This window comes from Amblyomma mixtum, chromosome 2, assembly GCF_055824585.1.
Source record: "Amblyomma mixtum isolate Tamu chromosome 2, ASM5582458v1, whole genome shotgun sequence".
Taxonomy (NCBI): domain Eukaryota; kingdom Metazoa; phylum Arthropoda; class Arachnida; order Ixodida; family Ixodidae; genus Amblyomma; species Amblyomma mixtum.
In genome coordinates, this window is record NC_143013.1 from 82,857,077 (window position 1) to 82,882,045 (window position 24,969).

Consider the following 24,969-nt stretch of genomic DNA (forward strand, 5'->3'; position numbering starts at 1 on the left):
TTTCCAAAGAGAGCAAAAAATTATGCATATTTAAGGACCCTAGCGCAGCCTTACTCGGTTCACAGTCATAAGTACTATAATGTTCAGTTTACGTGTATACTTCATCAACACATACCCCGGGGAATAATGATACCCTCAACTTCTTTAAACGCAGACCTCATTCTCTGCACGAACTTCACCATCACGCTAAGTTTCATTCAGCAAGACAAAAATCGGTCGCAGCCCGCAAATTTAGTGCAGTTAAAAGTTATTTATACTGTCTTCCATATTGCAAAAGATAAGAACGCTCACTGTGCTGCATTCACAACGCCTTCGGTAAATTAAAAGAAATAAAATAGGTAGGAAAAAATAATGGCCTCCACGTGCTTTTCTTTGCATCGGTAGGTGAGTTATCGGTTCGTTGGCTTTCAAAGGTACTCAGTGATAGAAACTAGGACTTGACTGTCATGCGAACTTAGCGCCACGAAGTGCGTGAAAAATCTTGTTACTTGAAATTAGAGCACTGCATCGACTTGTTTTCTGAGACCGTACTGATCCGGTTAGCTTAGTTTACTGGGTCAGGCGACGAAATACCATTGGTTCCGTAAGCATGTAGCTCCCAACACCCGGTCAGCTTAAGGGTTTAGGAACAAGCCGAAACAAGTTTTGTGAGAAACTGGGAAGTTCCACCCTTAAGGGGGCTTCGGTGTATCTACTCGCACCGTTGCATCCAACAAATGGGTGCAAGGTTGGCCGCTGCAACCATACAGTGGGGTGCAATGGCTTTGGCTGCTCCTTTCTGCCGGCCGATTTGCAGTTGCACAGGTTTCGATAGCTTACAAGTACTGACTTTGGACGGCGCTGGCCATTTTTAAAAGGTGTCAGGCTGAACAGTGCCTAGAAAAGGCTTAGCTTGGTTAAGCCTGGCTGATTGCGAAAGCAATAACACCTGGCTGCGCTTGGTTCTGCTGGTAGTTTCGTTTCTCGAATTCACGCGTAGCAGACTCGAACTCGCCAACTCTTATCTCTTGTTCTTCACGTCGCTGAGCCACGATGTCACCGTCTCGAATCACCACAATGCTCTGCTCTTTCTTCTTGGCTGTATACTACACTATTCTTTTAGCAAGCCACTCTTCTTTCTGTTCCGGCGTTTCTTCCGCACGGCGTTTTCTTCTCTTGTGATTATATCGCTCCGCACTACTCATAGATTATTCTTCGACAGTAAGTAAAATTAATTATTTAATTAAATTGATTAATTAAATTAATTAATTAGTTAAATTAATGAGCCTCCATCGATGAGACGAGTTGAGCCCCCAGCTCTCCTCTTGTCGTGACGTCACGCGGTCACGTGGTAGCGCACCGCAGCTGCGCCGGAGCGAAGGATGAACCTCCATCGATGGCAGAAAAGTGCAAGCAGTATTGCTTTCGCAATAAAAAGCTGTCGACGGCCGGTTTGAATGCGCACTAGAATTACGGCACACACCACTGTAACTATGATTCCAGCATATGTCTTTCACTGCCGCTGTTTGCAGTTAAAAAAAAACGAACAGCCTTGAGCAAATATGCACAGTAACGCGATGCTAACCTGTGTCACGTGCATAAGCCAGATGAACACAGCCATGTTTAAACGTCGTTGGAGCGGGCCACACGGCACTACTGACGGGGCAGAGTTCAAGAAAGAAGCAGACATCAGCGCGCCCCATACCTGCAGATTGCGCGGGTAACTTTATCCAGATACGAACCGCGCCTGATACTTATATTAGTACACTGGATCATACAGTACTACAGCCAGCGAGCGAAGCGTGGTACCTGCCATAGCTCATTAGTTACAAAAGTGCTGATCAAAAATACTAACGTGACCTGCGGAGAATATTAACTTGCTGACCTAGCAGCGAGTTGTTGGAGGCTATAGGGAAAGGAGGCGGCGTTTATGAGCATCACCGTAACAGCGCTCCGCTCGCACAAGGCACAATACTGAACAAAGGGGTCACATGTTACGCTGAGTAGTACTTCTGAATGCCGCAGGTGTCGTGACAATATAAGCTAATTCTTAAGACCAATCACAGTGCCGGATTTCAGTGCTTGTACCCAACGATGAATCTCGTAACTAGTACCCGTAAGATCCAAGAGCTCTGCTATAGGTATAACCTTTTCATGACCCTCGGAATAACTGCTGTTTTGAACTGTGGAATTGCCTCAACCTCTTCCACTGTGGTCTCAACTCCCTCCGGTTCTGTGCGCAGGAGTTCAGAGCTGCTCCCACAGTCCAGTGTTCAATATGATGGCGGCCTTTGCTTTAAAGTTCTACACCAATGGCAGGGTGGCAAAACAATTAACTGCAGCAAGAATCTGTAGGGAAGACATCCCCGAGATGCTAGGAACAAAGAGGCAGAAAGCGAACGCGGCACATCAGTGACATCACCCGTAGCTGAAGGTGGCGACGTGGGGCGACCCCTTGGGGAAGGTGTACACGGCCATGGCGTGGTAGAAGGCGTCACGGGAGACCAGCAGGCGGCCTGCGGTTCGGGCTTCCTCCACCTTGAGCACGGTCTCCGGGAACATGTAGGCGTAACGGGAGCGCAGGCAGCGCGAGTATCCCTCGCGCTCCGTCGGCACCAGGGTGCGCCCGGGGTGCTCCAGCATTTGGCGCCCGATGTCTCGCATAATGCCCGTCTTGGCGCTCTGCGTGGTCCCATCTCATTCATTCATTCAATGCGCTCAGGAGGAGCATGCATGCGCTATAGTGCCCCGAGAGGCCATGCAAGTCGTCTGATAAAAAAAAAAGTGCAAATGCTGCCAGGGGACTATCAAACGACCCTTACATACCACTGCGTGCACAGCGCGTCTCAACACATCGGGCTGCTTGCACACGGAAAGCCTCCTACCATTTTCATTATTTCAGTTGCATTTCGCGCGAAAACATGATAAGCAGCAGAGCATTGACGATACCGCGTTAGTATTGCGATGGTGCAGTACAATCAGCGGTGTTGCAGTACGAGTAAACTAGTAGCTAGTAGTGCAAGCGATATTAACATAGCGACTGCCATAGAGCAAGCGAGCGGGGCGAGAAAGTTGGAACCGGAAGTAGTGGTAGCGGACGACTTTCCCATGATCCTTTGCGTTACTCTGTAAGCGCACCTGACGCACCACACCCATTAAAGGTCGGACGCACCCAAGGAGGGCCCAGTTTTTAAATTTTCGGAATCGACATTGTGGTTAGAACTATCTAGCGTCAGAAATACGCTTTAGACAACTCGTTACGATTGCTTCCCTGCGTTGCACATTTATAAAATGGCGTCGCTCGGATTCTGTAATGCGTGAGATATGGATGCAGTTTGTGCATTTTATGAAGTACAAGAAGTTAACGTGATTTCTGTGGCGATGTCACGCGTAACGACTTCATTTTTCGCCGCGTTCGTCCTGTTTACATTTCCGGAACATTTTTTCTTGTCGGCAGGATGTTACTGTGATCAAATAACGTATGGATGTACAGGTACGTGCAATATGAGAGGTACGCTTAATTCAAGAACTAATTTTAGTTTTACGCCGACATAGAACATAGAAAATGTCAAAGGGATAGTGTGCATGCAGTAAAACTATCAAGAAAACAAACAGGTGAGCAGGATGTCTGTCCTGCATGCTTGGGGCTGATAGTTAATTGGGGAGGAGTAGAACACTGATACTTTGCCTGAGAGAAAATGGTCATATAAATGGTCACATTGCCCAAGGTAAATTGGGTTTTTAAACTATGGCCTTAAGTGGAGAAATATCACAGGTGGAGAAATATCAACAACCACTTGGCAGTAAGCTGTTTTGTTTGGATTGCTACTCCGAAGAGTTCTTTTTTTCTGGAACGTTGAGAAAGCGCAGGAAAAAACTACAGGCATATGTGAACGGAGCCGAACCGACTTTGTTCAGAAGTCATTACCCAAGATAAACTTATCTGTACTGAAAATACGATTGAAGAAAAATGTGTAAGCATCGAACGTGTCACTTACGGTCGTTGGGTGTCATATCTATGCGTAACCTCAGACTAACATATACAACGTCACGAGTGGCGTGACATGCATCTTTATCGTAGCTGCTTTTAAAAACCGTCCCGCATCAAACGTTGGGTCCTTTGCGATGAAACTGCGCACGGAGCTTGCGTATTGCGATAACAGTGCTACCTGCCTTGCTCTGACGCGCATGACGTTTGCCCGAAATTATCTGCGCTAAAATCGAGGAACAGGTGAACAATGAAAGTCGATAGAGAACAGGTGAATGCTGCTAACGTCGGGTTCGCGTAGAAGGGCCGAGTTGGTGCCATTTGTCGTCTGCAGATGCTCATAAGATTCCAAACTTTTGTCATGCGCAGCTGAACCAAGTAAGTACCGTTGCCAAACTTGGTATCAGACAACAGTTACCGCAGTATGCGAGCTCCGGGCGCATTTTCATCACAAACGAGCCGGCGGTTTAGGTGGGAGGATTTTTAAAAACCGCTACGATAAAGATTCATGTTTCATTATGCTTTGTTTTTCTCCCAAGAAAGGTTGCCAAGTGCGACGTCTAAAAGATGCTGCCTCGGGACGTAGACGGTTTTACTCAATCGGGACGTCGTTGGGACGTGTGTGATATGCCGAGATGCAGCAGTAAATAGGAAACGTGGACAACGCGCTTCTCCTGGAAAGGACATGCGTCTTTCGTTACCCGTTACCAAAGTGGTTGCAGCTGGAGCACGTAACGAAAACCTCGTTGCGTCGAGCAAAATGCGATAGTCATCTCACGGCCCCGAGAAGTGCAGCCTGCTTTCGTCGAGCAAGGCTACCGCACTCGCGGCCTTGCACTCGCCCTGTGCTGCCGCGCGTTTCGTTTCCTTAATTGTGTGCAGCGCATTTGGAAGCTACGGTCACAGATATGGAATCATTTTGAGAGTCCGAGCGTAGCCTTGAATCTTTTTCCGGGTCGATAAGAACAGGGCGAGGGGGTACAGGTAATGAGGAAATAAAATGATGGGGGTGATAAGGGTGTTGAAACAATTATATTTTTTTTAACTAGGGGGAGGGTTAGCAGTAGTACTGCTTTATTACTGCAGAAATACAGAAAAGAAAGAAAAGATGTTGCCAGCCGCGGCAACTGCTGCTGCGGAGAAATTCTAGAGGCATGTGTACTGTGCGATGTCAGTGCACGTTAAAGAACCCCAGGTGGTCGAAATTTCCGGAGCCCTCCACTACGGCGTCTCTCATAGCCTGAGTCGCTTTGGGACGTTAAACCCCATAAACCAAACCAAACCTATCTAGTACCTTAATATCGTAATGCCTTATGCCGCTCAATTTAATCCATGCGAAACGCGACGTCAAGGACTGGGAAAACTACAGTCCGATGAGCTTGCTGTCCGTTGCCTATAGGTTATTCACTAAGGTAATCGCTAATAGAGTCAGTACAACCTTTGACTTCAGTCAACCAGATGATCAGGCAGGCTTTCGTAAAGAATACTCGACAGTAGACCATACTAACACTATCAATCAGGTGATAGATAAATGCGGAGTGTATAACCAATCCCTATATATAGCATTTATAGATTACGAGAAAGCATTTGACTCAGTCTAAACCCCAACAGTTGTTCAGGCACTGCGGATTCAAGGTGCAGAAGAGCCTTATGTGAAAATACTGGAAAATATCTATAACGGCTGCACAGCTAACATAGTCCTTTATAAAGTCAGCAGTAAAATTCTAATAAGGAAGAGTGCCAGGCAGGAAGACATGATCTCGCCAGTGCTATTCATCGCCTGTTTTCAAGAGGCATTCAGAGACTTGGATCGGGAAGAGTTTGGAATAAGAGAACACCTTTGTAATCTGCGATTCGCTGACGACTTTGCCTTGCTAAGGCACTCAGGAGATGAAATGCAAAACATGATCAAGGATTTAGACAGGCAGAGGAGTACTGTGGGTCTAAAAATTAACGCACAGAAAACCAAAGTAATGTTTAACACTCTCACAACGGAACAACAGTTTACAATTGGTAGCGAGGTTCTGGAAGTGGTTGGAGGATACGTCTACTTAGGGCAGGTACAGTGACCGCAGATTCGGATCACGATTCGGTAACGAATAAGAATTGGATGGAATGCATTTGGCCGGTTTTCTGAGATCATGAATGACAGTTACCAATATCCCTCAGGAGAAAAGTACGTAAAAGCTGTATATTACCGGTACTCACCTGCAGGGCTGAAACGTGGAGGCTAACAAAGAGGGTTCAGCTTAAGTTAAGGACAACGCAGCGAGCTGTAGAAAGAAAAATGATAGGTGTAACATTAAGAGATCGGAAGCGGGGGGAGTGGGTCAGGGAACAAACGCGGGTTAATGACATTCTAGTTTAAATCAAGAGGAAGAAGTGGGCTTGGGCAGGGCATGTAATGCGAAGGAAAGATAACCGCTGGTCCTTAAGGGTAACGGAGTAGATTCCAAGAGAAGGCAAGCGTAGCAGGGGGCGGCAGAAAGTTAGGCGGCCGGATGAGATTAAGAAGTTTGCGGGGATATACGGTGGCCGCAGCTGGCACAGGACAGGGTTAATTGGAGAGACATGGAGAAGCCTTTTTTCTGCAGTGAACGTATAGTCAGGCTGGTGCTGCTGGTGCTGCTGATGATGATCTTAAGCAGCCCTGTGTTTCTTTTCTTGCTGCGCCCCTCACTAGTGGCTGCATATTCAAACACAAAGTCGCGTACTCGTACTGCAGGTGTATTCGTTTCGAGGCCGTGCAACAGTGGCAAGAGGACTAAACACAACCAGTCAAGACAGACCACTGCCCTCTATGCTATTAGCGACCACATATAGCGCAGGGATCTCTCAGCGGCAAGCGGAGGACTAACCACGTGTAGTACATGTGGACCAATTTAATGTCTTAATTAGTAGCAGCTGCATCGCGTGTTGGATGGATTACTGCAATTCAAACAGCCACGAAGACGTTTAGGTCGACAGCACGCTGCTGCACACAACTAAAAAGCGGCAACTCCAGGGTCTCGCCGCACTAAGCGTGCATTAATTACGGCATCCATGCGACCTCGGAGGATTCCGCTATCGCGCAAGCCACAGTATACGTGCCTCGCGCGATGACGCGTACGATTTCAAGCGCCGTTCCCCTTCGCCGACCATGCACGACGAGGAGAAGCTAGGTGCTTCTTGGAGGCCGGTTGTAATTGTTCGCGGTGGCAACATAGGCGCCCTCTCTTCGGCACACAGTAGACAGAGCGCGCCGACTGCGTCAACTACGTCTCGTTTCTTGTTGCACACGAGACACGTCTCCAACGTCGTCACCGCTACGCGCTTGTGTGCGCGGGCTTGACTCCGCCGAGTGACTCGCGTCGCGAGCTCATCGCAAGGAAATGGCGTTAGAATGGCGTGACCGCGACTTAGTGGATCCCGTCGGCTGGCAGTTACTCGCGCTCATAGGCGCGCAGAAAGCGGAGGCATCCCTAGTAGGCATGGGAGATGGGGCACGAATTTTGTCCCATATTCTGTTCCATCCAGAAGACAGGAACGGGCACTAACGTGAGCTTTGCACCCCTTACCCTTATCGAGAGAAGAGTACACGCCTACACCCGCGCTTCTGCCAGTATGACGTTTGCAGTTTATCCCATAAGTGAAGAACCCGTCCGGTGCGCAGTCGGGGTTAACGTCCCGTCGTACGTGAGAGCTCGTGCGGGGGGGCATAAGGAAAGGAGAAGCTCAGGAACGGTCTCGCTCGAAGAATTAGCGATTTCTGCGGAAATGAAATGGCGCAGTTAACTCTCTCGCTTTTCGGTGGAGAACTCAGCCGCGCAGAGAGGGAAGAGATGAAGGAGGGAGGGAGAGGAGGATGAGAGAAAGAGGTGCCGTTGTGGAGGTCTCCGGAGTAAGTACGACAACCTTGGGATCTTTAACGTGCTCTGACATCGCACAGTACACGGACGCCTTTTGCGTTTCGCCTCCATCCAAACGCGGCCTCCACGGCCGGGTTCGAACCCGAGTACTCCAAGCTCTGCGCCATCGCGGCGAGCCAGTTGTAAGAGAAGGATTACGGAGAGAACGAAAGAAAGAAGTGAGAAACGCGCCGTGCTTAAGAGTTGCGGAATTTTGAACGTCCACTAACGTCGCACAGTACAGGGAAGGTTTCTTCTGGAACAGACAGACAGACAGACAGACAGACAGACAGACAGACAGACAGACAGACAGACAGACAGACAGACAGACAGACAGACAGACAGACAGACAGAGACAGACAGACAGAGACAGACAGACAGACAGACAGACAGACAGACAGACAGACAGACAGACAGACAGACAGACAGACAGACAGACGGACGGACGGACGGACGGACGGACGGACGGACGGACGGACGGACGGACGGACGGACGGACGGACGGACGGACAGACAGACAGACGGACGGACGGATGGTCGGACGGACGGACACAGACAGACAGACAGACAGACAGACAGACAGACGGACGGACGGACGGACGGACGGACGGACGGACAGCTTTCTTGTTCTATGGCGGTTTGGAACACGCGCACTGTGATGTGCAAGGACTCTACAAAACGTAGCCAATATTCGTGCACGCGTGCTGTGGGTTGATTATAATACTTGAAAAAGATGAAGATTGAAGCATTCCGCCTATCTATAACGATTTAAACGATAAATGAATTATTTTGGCTGAAATCATTAGGTTGGCACGAAGCGAAAAGAGCTGCTTGATCCGGGCGGTCCCGGGCGGTCGCAACTATATACACTGATCGAGCTTCATACCAGAAAAATGCATGACATTGTTTTCAAACCACGAGTAGGTCACGATGCACGGCTCTAAATATGCGCTGGCCGCAAAGAGAGAGAGAGAGAGAAGCAGGAAAATAGAGAGCAGACGGAAATTTGCGTGAGCTATATTTTTTGCCCCCAAGGTCTCGCGTGTTCAGCGGACAAGTTCAAGCTGTTCTTTTCTCAGCGACCTGCTTAGAATGTTTCCTGCCATTCTTTTCGGCGACCTGCTTACGTGCACGCATGTGCCGTGCAAAGACGTCGACACGGTTCCGACGCCGCTTGAGGACGGCGTAATTAAGAGAAAGGGCAAGGGCGACTGTGCGAAACAATGCAGTCGCAGTGAATAGGGGAGAGGAGACTGAAAATGCATGCGTAGAGAATTATGCTCGCGAAGGAGCGGTGCGACGGCCTGTACTCGTTTGATCAGTGTCTTCAAAATTTTAATTAAACAGGAATAAATTCGGCGGTTTTAATTAATTGAAGAGATTGACGCCCGCGGGCTATGAGATGAGACACCGCAGAGGAGGGCTCTGGACGGGTGAAAGGCTACGACGTCCTGCTGCTGACGCCAACGTCGCGGTGTAGAATCCAGGCCATGGCGGCCGTATTTTTTTTTTTTTTTGTTGAGGCGAAATGTAAGCAAGTAAGTAGAAAACCAGCGGAAAGGACGCGTTCACAAGGAGGAGAAGCACACAGGACAACGCTGGAAACACAACTGAAGTATTCTTTACTTGGTGAATCGCCAACATCAGAACAGGGCGCACATGCGCGAGAGCACCACAAACGCTATCAAAACAACAAACACAAAATTGATTAAGCGACCGAAGATAGCATGTGGCAACCTATGTCACATTCATGAAACTGTACTATTTTGCCATGAACCTAACAGAGCTGTCGCTGACGCATTCAATTCCTAACTGCATGCTTGATTTTGAAGGCTTCTAAGATTTCTCGATCTGTGTTTTGCCGCGGCCGACGATTTTGACATTATGGAACAGAGGGGTTCAGTCTTTGAAGTGGTTGCAATGTCTTGGCAGATTTGCTGTGTTGCCTGGCTGCAGCGAAGTGCGGTGCTGCCTCATACGGTCGTTGACGCATTGACCAACTGGCCCAACAAGCTACGCTTCTTCACTGTAAGCAAGTGTGCTGTACGATGCAGAGTGTACTTCAAAGAACCACAGACGGTAGAAATTAATTCGCTTTAGACTGGTCTAATCACGAAAAAATCAACGTGATGCGCTCTTCTTGCCTCACACAAAACGATGCCAAACAGAGCAGGGCGTCTACCAGAGCGCTATCCGAAAAAGCGAGCTCGTATTGAAGCCGGTTAACTGAATGCTTGCTCACATGCGACGTTCCGGTGGTACGGAAAACACGTTTTCCAATTGCAAATAAAGCTGTCTCCTGCAACACTCGCTCAATTAAACTTCACCTTCTAGAGACATTTACTGTTACTGAGGGCAGTGGTGTTCAGTTTATGGCTGTTCCTATTTGATCGCAGTGTATACAACTGTGATGAACAGTGCAGCTCGAACAGTTTTGGTCCCTTGGTACTATTTTTTCTTACCGATGCGCGTATCGTGCCTATTACGATTCCTGTTGCAGCGTATGAATGCAGCCTTGGTTCCTACACCACACAGACAGTTAAGAAGAAATGTCAAAGGGCGTATCTTTACAAGAAGAGATTTAAAGAGTGCAGAACGGGCGACCGAAGCCAGCTTAGTGCACTTTCTGGGTCCAAACAAGAGCTGCTTCGACCTCGTTCTCTTGGTCTTCGACGTGGTCGACTCAGCCTCTTCATGGGCGTGATAATACAGTCGAATCTCGTTATAACGAAGCGGTTTATAACGGGATATTGGACATAACAAAAGAGTGACGATTCCGCTTGGAAGCTCGATCAACACGGGCCATAATGAAGCTACGGCAAACAAAGTAATCGCCGGACCCGTCAACTTCGTTGTAAACATTCGTATCACTGGCCGCCCCGCTGTGCACATGCCATGAATACGTTACAGCTTCGTCTCAGCACTGCTTTGGAGTCTAGATTCAGCGCGACCGCGTGCATTTGAATGCTGTTTTCCTCCTGTTCTGTTCTCGGACAATGGGGAGAAAAATTTCCTTCCTGGAGGCGGAGCGCAATGCCTGGAAGACGAGATGCGCCGCTAAGCGGGCGCCTTCTTCCCATTCACGCCTCGTAATTGCGGAGAGATAACTTTCTTACTTTCACTTGGGAAAACAAAGACAGATTACGAAAGAGAAAACGCTCTAAACGGACACTCTGTACGCTAGCTTCCTCATGCGCGCATCGGGGCGCTTTGTTCGGTGCTGGAATTATTTGTCGCCGCACGTGTTTAGCACTCGCGAGTCGCGGCGCATCTTCGCGTGCTGAAAATAAAAATAAAACGAGGAAAAGAAGATACTACTACGGCACTTATATCGTGTAATACTTTGCCTTGCTAGCACCGAGAAATACTCCGCCGCGGTGGCTCAGTGGTTACGGCGCTCGGCTGCTGACCCGAAAGACGCGGGTTCGATCCCGGCCGCGGCGGCCGAATATCGCTGAAGGCGAAATTCTAGAGGCCCGTGTACTGTGCGATGTCAGTGCACGTTAAAGAACCCCAGGTGGTCGAAATTTCTGGAGCCCTTCACTATGGCGTCCCTCATAGCCTTAGTTGCTTTGGGACGTTAAACCCCAATAAACCAAACCAAACACCGAGAAACGTCGTTGCAGCTTGCGTTGCCACCATCTAGCAGCGAAAGGCCGGCCGAAGCCCGCGTGCTCGTTCAGTCACGTGATAAGCAACGAAGCGAGATAGCCAAGCCCTCGGTCAATGACGGATAGCACTCACTTGTACGAGAAAATTTTCGCAAGTGTTACCCCCTGCAAAGCCAAGACGCAAGGAGAAGCGAAATTGAACGATCTCATTACGTTTCTTTTGTAGCGAAAGCTACATTGGCCACGAACTTGTGATTTCGCTGTTGCGGTGCTCCGAGTAGGCACAGAGACCGACCTTGAGCCGTTGCCTAGCAACCGCCGCAGCCATCTGGCATGACGTCACACCGCGCGGCTCGTCGTTGCGCTCGCCTCCGCTACGTATATCCTGGCATAGCCGAGCTAAGCCACCGTCAATTTTTTCATTTCGCACTATATGGGCCCTTCGGTCATTTGATAAAGCTACGTCACGATCTTGCTATTGCCGGAATCTGCCCGTGGGCAGGGCAGACGATAAGACTGCAGTAGAATGGAACGAAAGAAATCATCCTATTAGACACCCTGAACAGAAAAGAGTAAAAGAAAGAGTAAGCTCTCCTCGAGTGCACGCCCTTTTAAAGGGTTTGCGCTAAAGGACAACTCACTCCCTCTTTTACTCCCATGTAGGCGTATTCGTGCTTAGAGTGTATCGACCCCTTTCTGTACCGTTGACAAGGCTGTGGGGTTTTGAGGAAACAAAACCCAAGCGGCAAATTTGAATGAGGAAAGCACGAGATCGGATGATGTCGAACAGTTCGGACAAATGCGCCTGGTGGGATATCAGCGATCGGCATGACGGGTGTGCTTTGCAAGCTTGAGTTCTAAGAGGGCGCGTTCAGGAAACTTCATCTTTATGTTAAGTCCTCTCCGGGATTTGACGAAACGGTCGTCGCTAACTGCACATAACGATTAGAACGACACCTCATCACGCAAGAGCAGTTTTGTCAGTATGGCCGCAGATAGTTTTTAGGGTGCTAGTGCTAAAAATAGAGTACTAGTGCACTACGACCCTCCTCACCGAATTCGCTTCTGTTTGTCTGGCGACGCGGGTTGCTCGGAAAGAGAACAGAGAATTACCGATTCCGTACGACTAACTCTATCACGTCATACGCTTAAAACGGAGCTTAAGCGTCCCTTCCAGTTTGAGTACGGCAACACTGAGGTCCCCGTTCACCGATTTCGCCTATCTTTGTCTGAAGCCTGGGGCCGAATCCACGAAAGAGTTCGCTTTGGAACGCGTTCGCTTTGCCGTGACGTCAGTTTGACGTTGACATCGGCGGGAGAAGGGTGGGAGGAACACTGCGGGAGGACAAGGGGGCAGGCAACAGCCAATCGGCTTTGTCGGGCGGTCCCATCTCGGTTGCTTGTATTTTTAAGGGACCATATGCTAACTTCTTTGCGTTTTTAACCTCTAAATGAATGCGTTTGGCTAAATTAATAAATTGTAAAGCATAGAATATAGCATAGAATTTATTTTGAGACGACACACGACCAATTGCACACCGACCGTCGACGCACCCGACGACGCCGGGGATGAGACCACGATCCAAAAACTCTGCCTTGGCGCGGGACTTCTCCTCGGGAGTCGAAGGAAACGACACCCAGTTTTTCTCCGTGCCGACACGCACGATTGCCTGAGCGACGGCCAAAATCGTGCGGCTCACAGACGACTGCGGGAGCCGTATAGTTGCCTCGCTGCCGACTGCCGCCTGGAAGACCCCGGTAGCGAAGAACCGTAGGGCGCAGAGTACTTTGCGCTCTGTTGTGAGCGCACTTTTCCTCGTTGGTCCAAGGTGGGGTTTGAGCTCTTCGCATAGCTGGCGTTCAAGTAGCTTCGACAGCCTGAAGTGCCTTCGGAAAGCATCGTCAGGCATGTCGAAAGGATTGTCATGCACGCGCGACCGCCGGGGCCGCCGATCACATTCGCTGAGCACCGCGAACAACAGCGGGGCGGCGGGAGGTACCGGCATGTCTCTCCTCGCGCTGAAGCGAACGCCACTTTCAGAGTTCCGCACACAGCGACCGAACGCGTTCTCTTTCACTTGATTGACATGTCTCGTGACGTCAACAAAATCCGTGTTCCCGCCTCCCTGAAGTGACGTCACCACCAGCGGTGAGGACACACGACCAATGGAGAGAGGTGGCAAGAGAGAAAGCGAACGCGTTCCAAAGCGAACTCTTTCGTGGATTCGGCCCCTGCTTGACCCTGAAAACCTGGTTTCGAACCGAAACCGAAGTGAAAACCGAAGTGCTACTAGGCCTAATTCGCTTTTTTGGCTTAAACACGGTAAATCGTCCGTCATTTTTTCTTTCCTTGCGCGTTAAGAGCAACGACGCGACACGTTACAGCTTCAATTTGTTTTGAGTTCTTTTTTCTTTTCAGAACACTGAACTCGACAAGCCTGCACCGTTTTAGCACAATACTGCTATCGATGTTGAGAAGTGAACACCGGGTGTCTCACGTTTTTCTGATACCCGAAAGCGCGGTCCAAGAATTGTGTTGAAAACTCTGGAACACACACTTCGGCCAGGAAAGGCGTTGTGAACCGATTACTTTCCCTCACTTGTACCCTTCTCCATATCTCCATATCTGACTTGCCGCGGTGGCTCGGTGGTTTTGGCGTTCCGCTGGTGATACCAGGGTCTCAGGTTCTATCACAAACACAGCGGCCATGTTTCGATGGAGACGAAATAGAAAAGAATTCCGCGTGTCGTGCGATGTCAGAACACGTTGAAGAGCCTCAGGTGGTCTTAATCTCTCTACTACGGCGTCCCCCATAACTCATGCGTCGCTACGGGACATTCAACTCCGCACACCAACCAACTTTTCTTTATCAGCCATGTGGACGATGTTGGTGAGAGCGGGGACAAAGACAGGAAAGAGTCTACGTGGAATCGAACTGCAACGCTCATGTTGATCTTTTACATCTATCTTTTTTTTTCCTCGAGGCTTATGTGCAGAAGGCTTCGAGGAAAACCATTTGCTCAAACTTTTCCCCATCGCGAGCTTTTTTTCCTGCACGCAGCGACTGGTTTGTTTGCTCGACAGACATACGCTTTTCTTCTCAAAAGTAAAAGAAAAGAAAGCAAAAATAGAGCCGATGAGGCTTCTTTTAACGTCCTTGTAACGAAGGAAGCGCTCAAACACGCTGACGCTGCGGAGATAGTGGGAAACCCGGTTGCGTAACATGCTGAGAATGGCGGGTGCACTTGCAATGGTTTTAGCTAGCAAAATGTAACAGCCTACCCCCCCCCCCCCCCCGCTTTTTTTTCTTAAACGTGCATGCCCCCTACTTTACCAAAGTGGACATCCCCATAAATAACATGGAGAATGATTTAATGGATTTTGTACTTTCCTTTGAAAGCTACACGTCTGTGTAGAGATAGACAACAGCTGTGGCTATGACACAAAAGCGCAATGACAAAAAGCCTGATGTAGGCTTACAGCGTTCGTTGCACTGCGGCATATTGTTGCGATGTGCTCATCTGATAATTGAGGAAAGTTTCACCCGATTACAATATAAGACGGTGATGGGGGGGGGGGGGGTAGCGCGAAATATGAAATCGAAGTGAGTGAGGACTGTAAACATTCACAGCCGCTGGAATAAGAAATCTACAAGCATCCATAGCTCAACAGATTGTCTTATAAATGTTTACGAGTGACCCACACTCTTTCTGTTCCTGATATGAAGCATATATGAGAAACTTGGCGATGTTAGCAATAGACGGAATTATGCCAGGGACACATTTACTCTTGTTAAAGTGGTATTTTTCTGCAGCTCAAGCCGGAAAAATTACGGCGGCCGGCTTGCGCAGCACTCACGGCAAGTGAAAATGAAAAAATTACTCGTCCGCATAAGTGTGTATAATATCATGGCATAAATTTATCACTCCAGACGGCCCCGAGGAGACGAACACATTGTTCACACTACCAAGGTGCGGTTAGGCTCAGACAAAAAGCACGCTATTTTCCGTCTTCGGAATGGGCTCCGACGCATTGGAAGCCCGGCACTTTAAACAGAAGGGACTCCCTTTTATGAAGGGGAGTGCGCCAGAGGAGTTATTACTCCCTTTTTATTACTCCCATACTCCCATACAGGCGTATGGGAGTATGATCACCACATCAGGCTTATTTAATTCATTCCCTCGAAGCAATTCAGAACCGTGCAGCGCGTTTTATTTCTCACGACTACAATTGTCATTCCAGCGTAACAAGCATCAAGTTATCTTTATCGCTAAAAAGTTTACAGACACGTAGGGACATCGCACTTCTTTGCTTACTGCAGAAACTAATATACAGTCGTCACGCGTCCTGCTCAATGCGCACTTCACGTTGCCTACATAATAATCTTAGCTTCCAACGTCTATTCGGCCGAACACTCGCGTTTAATTCTTCTGCTTTGCTACGTGCTTGGAATGGTCTTCCGGATCGCATTGCTACCATACGTGACCCATTAATGTTCAAAAACGAATTGACCACTTCTATGCATTCATGATATTGTACATAAATTGTGTTCGTATGTGTAGTCAAATCCATGCAGTGCCGCTATTTGTTTGCTGTTTTTTCTTCTGTGTCAATATAGTATGGTTTTCTTCAAGTACGTTGTAATAATTGTTTGCAGTCCAATGTATTTAATATTGTTTACTTTTGTTCTTTCCACTTTGTACCATATTTTGTCTGCTAAATATTGTAACCCCTCCCTTCACACAATGTTCCAAGTGTGGAACCTGTGAGGTATTTGTATAAGTATAAATATTAGTGTTCTGGAGGTGCGGTACTGCCCTTTGTACGCTTACGCAATCACGGGTGTGGTGTCGTGTTTACATTCCACAACTGTAAGACCGCTGTCTCGAAGACTACTTTTGCAGCGACGCACAAGATGGAGGCACCAGGCGACGCGACCCGCGTGCGCGACGAGATTACGGGATCGAATCTCTCTCGCGGCGGCTGCACGACGACCTGAGCGAAATGCAAACATAAAAAAAATATCACTGGTGTTCTTTGTGACGTGAACGGTCGAAATAAACCTGGAGTCCTTCATTCAGAACGCCTCCTTTTTCTCCCTCCCTCCTTCACTTCATCCCCCACGGCGCGGTTTAGGTGTCCACCTTTACGAGGGACAATTACACTACCTCATGAGTATGACAAGGACACTACCTTATGAAAGGACACTACCTTAAGAGTATAGAAGCACACAGCCTTGGTTAGTAAAAACGTGCAGGACAGATTATGGACGACAAATGATGAACAGAACGCTACCACACTTGTTAAATATCTGTTATAGAAACGGTATTACTCCCGAGTTAACTTCAAAAAGAGAACTGAAATTACTGTTCATAGACAACAATCCGTTCATATGATGGTGTATTTCTCGCATTCTGCCGCCGCGGTGGCTCAGCGGCTATGGTGCTCGGCTGCTGACCCAAAAGACGCGGGTTCGATGCCGGCCGCGGCGGCTAGAATTTCTTTGGAGGAGAAATTCTAGAGGCCCGTGTACTGTGCGATGTCAGTGCACGTTAAAGAACCCCAGGTGGTCGAAAATTCCGGAGCCCTTCACTACGGCGTCTCTCATAGCCTTAGTCGCTTTGGGACGTTAAACCCCATAAACCAAACCAAACCATTTCTCGCATTCTGCATATGTACGCTGTACCCTTCCTTGAGCAACGCTTTTCTGTTCATGCGCATTGTTTTTCTTCGTCTTTTTCCTTTACTTATGTAACGTTCTTGTTTTTTCAAGCTTTTTCCGGCATGTACTTTCGCTTATCACCGGTGTCTCATACAGTTCAATTAGAATTGTTTTGTTTATTTTCCTTGTACAAGCCGATCTGACTTTGTAAACAAAGCATTTCTGTATTTTGATTTGTGCTGTTCTTATGCCGCTCTGCCATTATTTTATTTCATTTTTTTTCTTCTCCTCTCTTCTTTTGTTTCTTGATTTTTTGTACTCTGGGGAGGTGGGAACTAGTGAAGCTGAATTTTAAGCTTTTTTTCCCATACTCCCTCACTTCATGAGTGAAATAAAAAATTTTATTATTATTATTATTACTGATTATTTTCCTTCTCCATAAAGCATGCCTTGCTAGGAGAGTTTTGTTTTATGTACGAAAATAGTGAACGAAATGTATGGTTTTGGAGAAAAAATCGCAAAAGCGTAAAAATTCGCTGGAAAATCAATATTCAAGTTCATTTACAAGAAGAGAGAAAGGGGAGTGCAAGAAACAAACCCGAACGAGTTCGGTGGAGCATTTGCTCAGAAAATAGGTCTTCAATACGCCTCAAAATGCATGGAAAGTATAGAGTCGACTCTGTGCACTTAAAAAGCATGCCGCGAGGGAAGGGATGAAGAAAGGGCGTGAAGGCGGGAGTGAGAAAAAAAGATGCCCACGCTTAGCTTGGTTAAGCCAAGAATGCGTTGCATATTGCGCGGTCTTTTTGCGCTTGGCGGCACTCGATTTTCTCAGCAGCTTTTCCTCTGTGACGTATGGATGGATGGATGGATGGATAGGAGCGCCCCCTTTGAAACGGGGCGGTGGCAACCGCCACCATGCTCAGCCGTCCTTTTTTTTCTTTTTTTTAGTTTTTTCTTTTCTTTCTTTTCTTCTTTTCTTTTTTTCTCTTTTTTTTACGTGGTTTGGTGACGTCACGTCACGTGGTTTGGTGGCTGCCCGGCTGCGCCCAAGGGCTGAACTGAGTGATTGCAATATGCTACGCATAAAAATAGCGGTGATCAACTGGATTGATGCAGTGTAAATGTGAAACCATTCTCCTTTAACCAGCCGATCTACTCCAGTTCTGATTATGTTCCAAATTGTGAGACCGTTGCCTTTCACTCATCTACTGCAATAGCGATTCTTTTTCAATTCCGACTACGCAACTACGCAAAATACGTCACATCATTTACCGGGGCAGTGGTGCTGTGGTTGAGCGATGCGCCACTGCACTGGCAGGTGGCTGTTTCAAACAGCCGCCGGTGGGGCTTGTTAGACCCAGATTGCTCTTCCCGAGCCATGCGAGAAGGAATACAGGTATATCCCGTAAGCCTCATTTTTGCACAGAGAGGTATTCGGAAGGCTGTACACATTGCACGTAGAGGCCTACTGTTGTCTGAGTCAATTTCTTAGTCGTTTTCGCTTTTGCTGAGTCGTTCTTTGTCCGGGGTCTCCCCCTCTCTTCTAAAAGTGAATAACGCACGGGTTACAGGTGACATGTGGAGATACGCGGATTCCCCTAAACATCGACTTCCAGATGGAGGCTTCACACGACGCCGACACCAAACGCCGTCGGAGAGTTTTCGCCTTCGTGCACCCCCCCCCCCCCCCTTTCACCACTATCGCATTAAATGTGTAGTGTAGACCTCGTGCCCAGGAGCTGAACGCCTTGACTCACGGTGAAGGCGAGCTCCATCTCGGTGTGGCGGGTAGTGCCGACGAAGATGCGTCCGGCGAGCAGCTCCCGGCGTAGCCGTGGCAGCGTGTCCAGTGCGGGCTCCATGCCCGGGCGGCTCATGAACGAGATGAGCACGCTGCAGTACGCGCACGAGATGACCGTGCATACAAGCCACCAGCTCGCCGCCACCAGTCGGCGCTTGAAGCTCGCTGAGAAGCGCTTGTCGCAGCCTGCGTGCCAGGAACAAAAACTTTCCCACCCGTTTTTTCTACGATGCAGGTATGAAGGTGAGTTGTACAATCGCCTCTTGAATGAGGGGTGAATGAATGAATGAATGAATGAATGAATGAATGAATGAATGAATGAATTTTAGAAAAGGGGGATCCGAAGCCGTTGGTTGGGGAGATGGGGTAAGGGATTGGTGGGGAGCCAACCTTTTTGTTGCTTGGGTCGCTTAAGGTGTCGTGTGAGGTCTAGGTCGTGAGCTATAGATCTTGCAATCGTACACGAAGAAGTTCCAGAGCTGTGAGTGTGTCAGCGTGTTTCTGTGAAAGGAACAGCCGATCTTCGTAGGAGCGGACGGGCTGAGGTTTGTTGAGGTCTTGTTGCGCGGAAAGGTGGGGACAATGCGACACTCGAATAAGCATTATAAGAGGCGTTAAAGCCTTTGAGGTGGGCGAGCAGTACCCTTTCAAAATCGAATCCAATACGAATAGTGTAGTGTAGTTCATTCACTTCGCTTCACTAGAAAATTACCCCAAACTTCAGCAACTGCACCCAAATGGACTACTGTAATGCAAGTATAGCTGCAGTGCTGTGCAGGTACAATTATATGGAGCTAAAGGCAACGGTAGATTTATTATTTCGAAATTTTATCACTCTTCGTATGTTGACTAGTAGAGTAAAAGATAAGCAAACAGAGTATTGGACTGTATAATTAAGAGCGGATTGACTGGAATATCCAAGCAGGAACTATTCGGCACCATTAACGCTTTCACTGTGAGAAGGATTAGCGTTTTTAATTTTGTTTCAAACTAAAATTTTAGGCAAAATAGGCACTCAATGCTTATCTTTCGTGGCTAGGAAAAAATATATAAATGTTCTTTCTTTCATCTTCCTCCTTTACACGCTTTTTCGGTCCGTTTCGTAATTGCAAATAACTCCTTAAAGATCAATCATTACTGGGAATTCGGGACAGTGCACAGCCAGTGCCGCTAAGCCTATCTTTTCTACGTCACGAATTATATCAACGCGTTATTTTTTAATGTTCAAAGCCATGCGCCCCTTGGTGGGCGCCGAAGGAACTAGAAGCGCTTGTCTGGAACTCCTGGTAACAAAATGCGTAGTTACTTCGGTGTTGCGGCCATAATAGCGCAGTCCCGCTTCTCGTCTAAATAACTTAACAGAAGGCCAGGGCAGCAGCGCCACCTATGATATACATTGGAAGGCTCAGAACAGTCCTGCGCTTTGGAACGTTCAGAAGAACGGTGTTATTACCGAGCCCGCAGCTGGGTCCTTTTTATGAGTCATTGGACTAAACGCGATCGGAATCTAATGGCCGAGCGTACCCTGCCAAATGATGCCGAGATAGAGGGACAGGGCAACGTCCCCGGTCGAGAGGAAGCCGAGTTTTCCGTTGCGGTCCCGGCGCCGTTCGATGCGCATCACAACCACGAGCAGCGCCAAGGACACCAGATAGGCAGCCAGCACGCCGACCCACACCTGCGGCGAGGACGTCCGATGAGACGCGCCGATATAGAGGATCCGCAAGGCCCCGGGGACATAAGTCGACGAGGCAAATGGTCGCGTGAAAATCGACATACTCGGCTATCGTACACTCTAAACAGAAAGAAATAAAATGGAGTAATACCCGTGCCACACGCTCACAAGAAATGGCAGTAAATGTTTAAGGCCTTAAATTTATTAATGCCATTATTTTCGGAGTTGGTGCTACACGTCCACATTTAATGCCATTATCGAAAGTGACGATGACGATAACGCTTGCAAGCAAGGTAGTCAAAAGTTTCATCAGAATATTAACATTACTAATGAGCAGAATATATGGGAAATGTTGTTCAAATGTAATATAAAAACGATTTTTCAGAAAATACGGCTGTTTCTGCTTAACGAGTCGAAAAAGTAGCCATAAACTCGCATGTCCGCACTCAAGTCGAGAGTACTTGCCAATAAGGCTTGTTAAAAAGGCGCTCTTCGCATCGAAAATGCAGTATAGATGCCTCATCTGACTGAAAGTTACGAATTAACCATTTGCTGCTGGTTAGGAAGTTGTTACTCATGCTTTTCTGCGTGTGGAATGGGAACGAGAATACGCACTGCACGGGCGAATGAGTTGTGGCGAACTCAGGAGGTCGCGAATGGCAGTAAGGCTAATGCCATTAAATTTATGCGTGTGGCACCGCACGAATGCCATTAAAGCTTAAGGCAGTAAGCACTTAATGGCATTAAATCTGTCCGTGTGGCACGGGTATTAGATGTCCTTTAACGCACTCTCATCTATAAGACTGCATGTAGGCTAGGAGAGATGCCGTACACTCTAAACACGAAAACGCTTCTATGGGAGTATAGAGGGAGTAAGATGCTTTGTAGTGCGCTTCGTTTTATAAAAGAGAGTGCGCTAGAGGATTACTCCGCTTCTACTCCTTTATATTTAGAGTGTAGCAGTGTACTGTGCCGACACAACCTAGATCATGCCTGCGCGCTGACATAGCAACAGATTTTTGCTATTTCGACGAGTTAGTGCACTGGAGTGCTTGCTTTGCCTGCAAGCTTCTCGAAAGCGCGTGTATTTTGGAACGATGTAGCCAAAATTTGCTGGGCTACAGAGCCGAGGGTAACCGCGTTTTCAAAGTTCTGAAAACTGACACGGATGTTACTTACGATACGCGCCTCTCAGTAATTAAGTAGCCTAACAGTAACCGTTAAAAAGTTAACTATTCAATATTAGTTAACCAGCCTGCTAGTCAGCATGTCTTAGCTGTTTTCTGTTGTACTACACCGCGATGCCGACAAAAGCGCTCTATTCTGATTCAAAAAGCCTATCTTTAAAAATTGTGTAAAGTCTCAGGTGAAAAACCCTGTATATATACACTTTTTATTTCTTTTTAAACCCCTTTCTAACACATGTATATATACCATAGCAGAGCAGGTCTTCGGCAACCGGGCACGCACCTCGGCGACGAACGGCCGCACGATGACCAGGGCGCGCGGTTTTTCGGCCGGCGCCCGGACGATGAACTTTACCACCTGGATGTAGTAGTAGTGGGTGTAGTCCAGGACTTCCTCTCGGTACGGGGTCTGGAAGGAGGCGCTCACTGCCAGGTCAACTTCCTGCGCGCGAAATGAGAAGCAGTATTTTCTGGCGGTCCAGTTGGTGCGTCTCGTTCGTTCGTAAAAAAAAAAAAAAATGCACGAAAAGACGAGGACGGAGTGACAAGAACACTGCACTGTGTTTACGTTTTTTCTTTGGCCTCCGTGATCGTCGTTTAGAGCAGTTCTTTTAAACGAGCCAAATGAAAAGAATGGGTCACAAGGGTCTCCTTCCCCCGCCCGCGCGTGTTTAGAATTTTCCACTCTTCGCGTGTTAGTTGCTGCATCGCTTGTGGATGAGTGTGAGTTTTCTAATGCTTCGGAAGAAGCCATTACACAGTATTTTGAATCATGTATAGCATGAACGAAACTTATGCATGACACTTAGCAAGTATACTCGGGATGCCACCAGAACGCCATGATCATACGCAGAGCGTTATCTCGCAGTCCATTTATATTTGCTGTCATCTGCAGCGCAGTTATCAGGAATATGATCTTTTTTAAGACTACATTATAAAATTTGGCTCTGCCCGCAACCTGCGTTTCACAGGAACGGACCAGGCAGCTGAGTTCATACCCAACAATTCTGGACAAAAGCATTTTTGAGCGAGAAACCGTTTATGAACGCAGTTTTATCATATAATATAAGGTTTCACTCTGGCAATCAATCAATATATCCGGTGATCACCCGACGGCAGTCTTGTATTTTTTTTTCTATTAACGTTTTTGATTTCGTCAAAAGTGGTCCCTTCTGGTTTTCTATGACAGTCTTAACTGTTCGATGCGAGTGATGGAAACACTATAAATAACATTTTGCTACATATCGGAAAAATGGACCGTTACCTTCAATATTTAAAAAACCGTGTTTTATTATTTTCTAGTTTTCAAAATTTTTGTCCGAGAATGTTAGACATGTGATTGCGTACTCTGAGCAATGTTTGTAATTACTGACGTTTCGGAGACACGAGGATGAGTTTTTTGTTGAAAAAAAAAAAACATAACAAAACTGTTACTGCTGTGCATGCACACGCGAACAGTTTTATTTTCGTTTTTTACTTGCTTTCGTCCCGCGCGAAAGAACTTTGTGTTAGTAGAGGGAGCGGGGCTACCTGTCATCCTCTATTCCACCTACGGGATCTTGCATCGCTACTGTGACATGCACATTTGCATCTTGAACAAATAGGGCTCGCGATAAAGGGTCGGGTTTTCCCGCCACCGCATTCATTTCAAGACTCCTTTGTTCTGCTTGGTGTCACAAGGTGTCACTTGGTATCCCATAATGCTGTGTTTCTATTCACTTGCTGGGAACACAACCAAGCGGTCAGTTGTTTCTGCAGTCTAATTTCCACGTTTGCCTAAGAATTCCATGCAGGTTAATCTTCGGCTTGATGTTCTGCACCGGAAAGGACAAGGATGCGAATGAGGCATTTTCTGAAGCAGGCCGAGTGCACAATGGAACCCACCGTAACCAAAGACATCCGTACCGGCGATACCATGCGCCATCTTTTTCTTTTGTTGTCGCGAAAAAATAATTGGGGGCACAAATCGGCGTAAGCCGATAGACGGTTATTACATCGCCGAAGCGGTATACTTCGCTTGCGGATGTCGTGAGCGGCGGCGTGTACTAATATTTCCCAATCTTCTTCTACTACCTGACCCTTTTGTCGGAGTGCTCGTAATGGAGTAGTTCAGGCAAAAGGTGAACGGAGGAAGCGGTCGGCCTTGTCGAACAGGAAACACGTGCCAAGTGCACGATACAACAGGAGAGACAGAGTATTCAAGACGGAAAACGATTGTGTAGGGGGGGGGGGGGGGGGGGGAGAGAAAGAAAAAAGGAGAGAGGAGAAAGGAATCCGCAGTTACGAGGAGAGGAAAGAAGCACGACTAAAAGCGGTTTTGTGGAGGGGACGTAACACCGTCGGTTTCGTTACAGACCACGCTTCTACACACGGCTTACGCAAAAGTGAGGTGCGCCTCGTGTCTGCTTTCAGGGACGACGTAGACACGAGGAAAGACAAGGACTCGCAAAAAGGGACGGCTTGTCGTCGGCGCGTCAACAAAGCCGTCAGGAAAGCGAAGCGTGTACGCACTCTTCGCGACAGCTTGCGAGCTGAAGCGTCCGCGCTATAGTGTAGTAACGTCGTATCCGGTGCCCGTAGGCATTCAGCATGAACGAAACCCGAATGTGGATGCCAGCGGCGACATCATGCTCGCTGCACATCGTAACGTAAACATATTTTTTTTTACAACGCATGAAGCGCCTCCGTCTTACACGGATGTCACACGCTGTGCGTGCTGAGCTCAGTGAGAGCAAAATTTGAAAAAAAAAAACAAAAGAAATGTGCACGTTCACTGGAAATGGGAGAAATTCAAAGTAGCGAAACTAGCGTGGCACGGAGAACGAATAGCCGGTGGTATGCTAGGGTAATAGAGTGAATTTGAAGGGAAGCAAAACAGCGCGGAGTGGCAGAGGGTTAGGCGGTGTGATGACGTAAGATCTGGTTTGGTTTGGTTTATGGGGTTTAAGCGACTCAGGCTATGAGAGACGACGCAGTGGAGGGCTCTGGAAATTTCGACCACCTGGGGTTCTTTAACGTGCACTGACATCGCACAGTACACGGGCCTCTAGAATTTCTCCTCCAAAGAAATTCAACCGCCGCAGCCGGGATCGAACCCGCGTCTTTCGGGTCAGCAGCCGAGCATCATAACCACGGAGCCACCGCGGCGGATGACGTAAGATCTGCTGGGATAGGG

At 47.9% G+C, this 24,969-nt stretch overlaps 1 protein-coding gene across 2 annotated transcripts in view; it reads right to left on the reverse strand.

Annotated features, from left to right (window-relative positions):
* The window catches only part of LOC149359953 (ionotropic receptor 93a-like), a 29,034-nt gene that overhangs the window by 1,111 nt on the left and 2,954 nt on the right, over nucleotides 1–24,969 (reverse strand). Inside the window, exons 2-5 of one of the 2 annotated variants that reach the window (XM_089572046.1) lie at nucleotides 22,078–22,236; nucleotides 20,457–20,610; nucleotides 18,889–19,118; nucleotides 2,402–2,661 (exon numbers count right to left, since the gene is read on the reverse strand). In XM_089572046.1, the coding sequence (XP_089428172.1) occupies nucleotides 2,402–2,661; nucleotides 18,889–19,118; nucleotides 20,457–20,610; nucleotides 22,078–22,236 (803 nt within the window). Of the gene's footprint in view, nucleotides 1–2,401; nucleotides 2,662–18,888; nucleotides 19,119–20,456; nucleotides 20,611–22,041; nucleotides 22,237–24,969 lie in introns of both variants that reach the window. The other variant, XM_089572045.1, reaches the window with a different exon arrangement.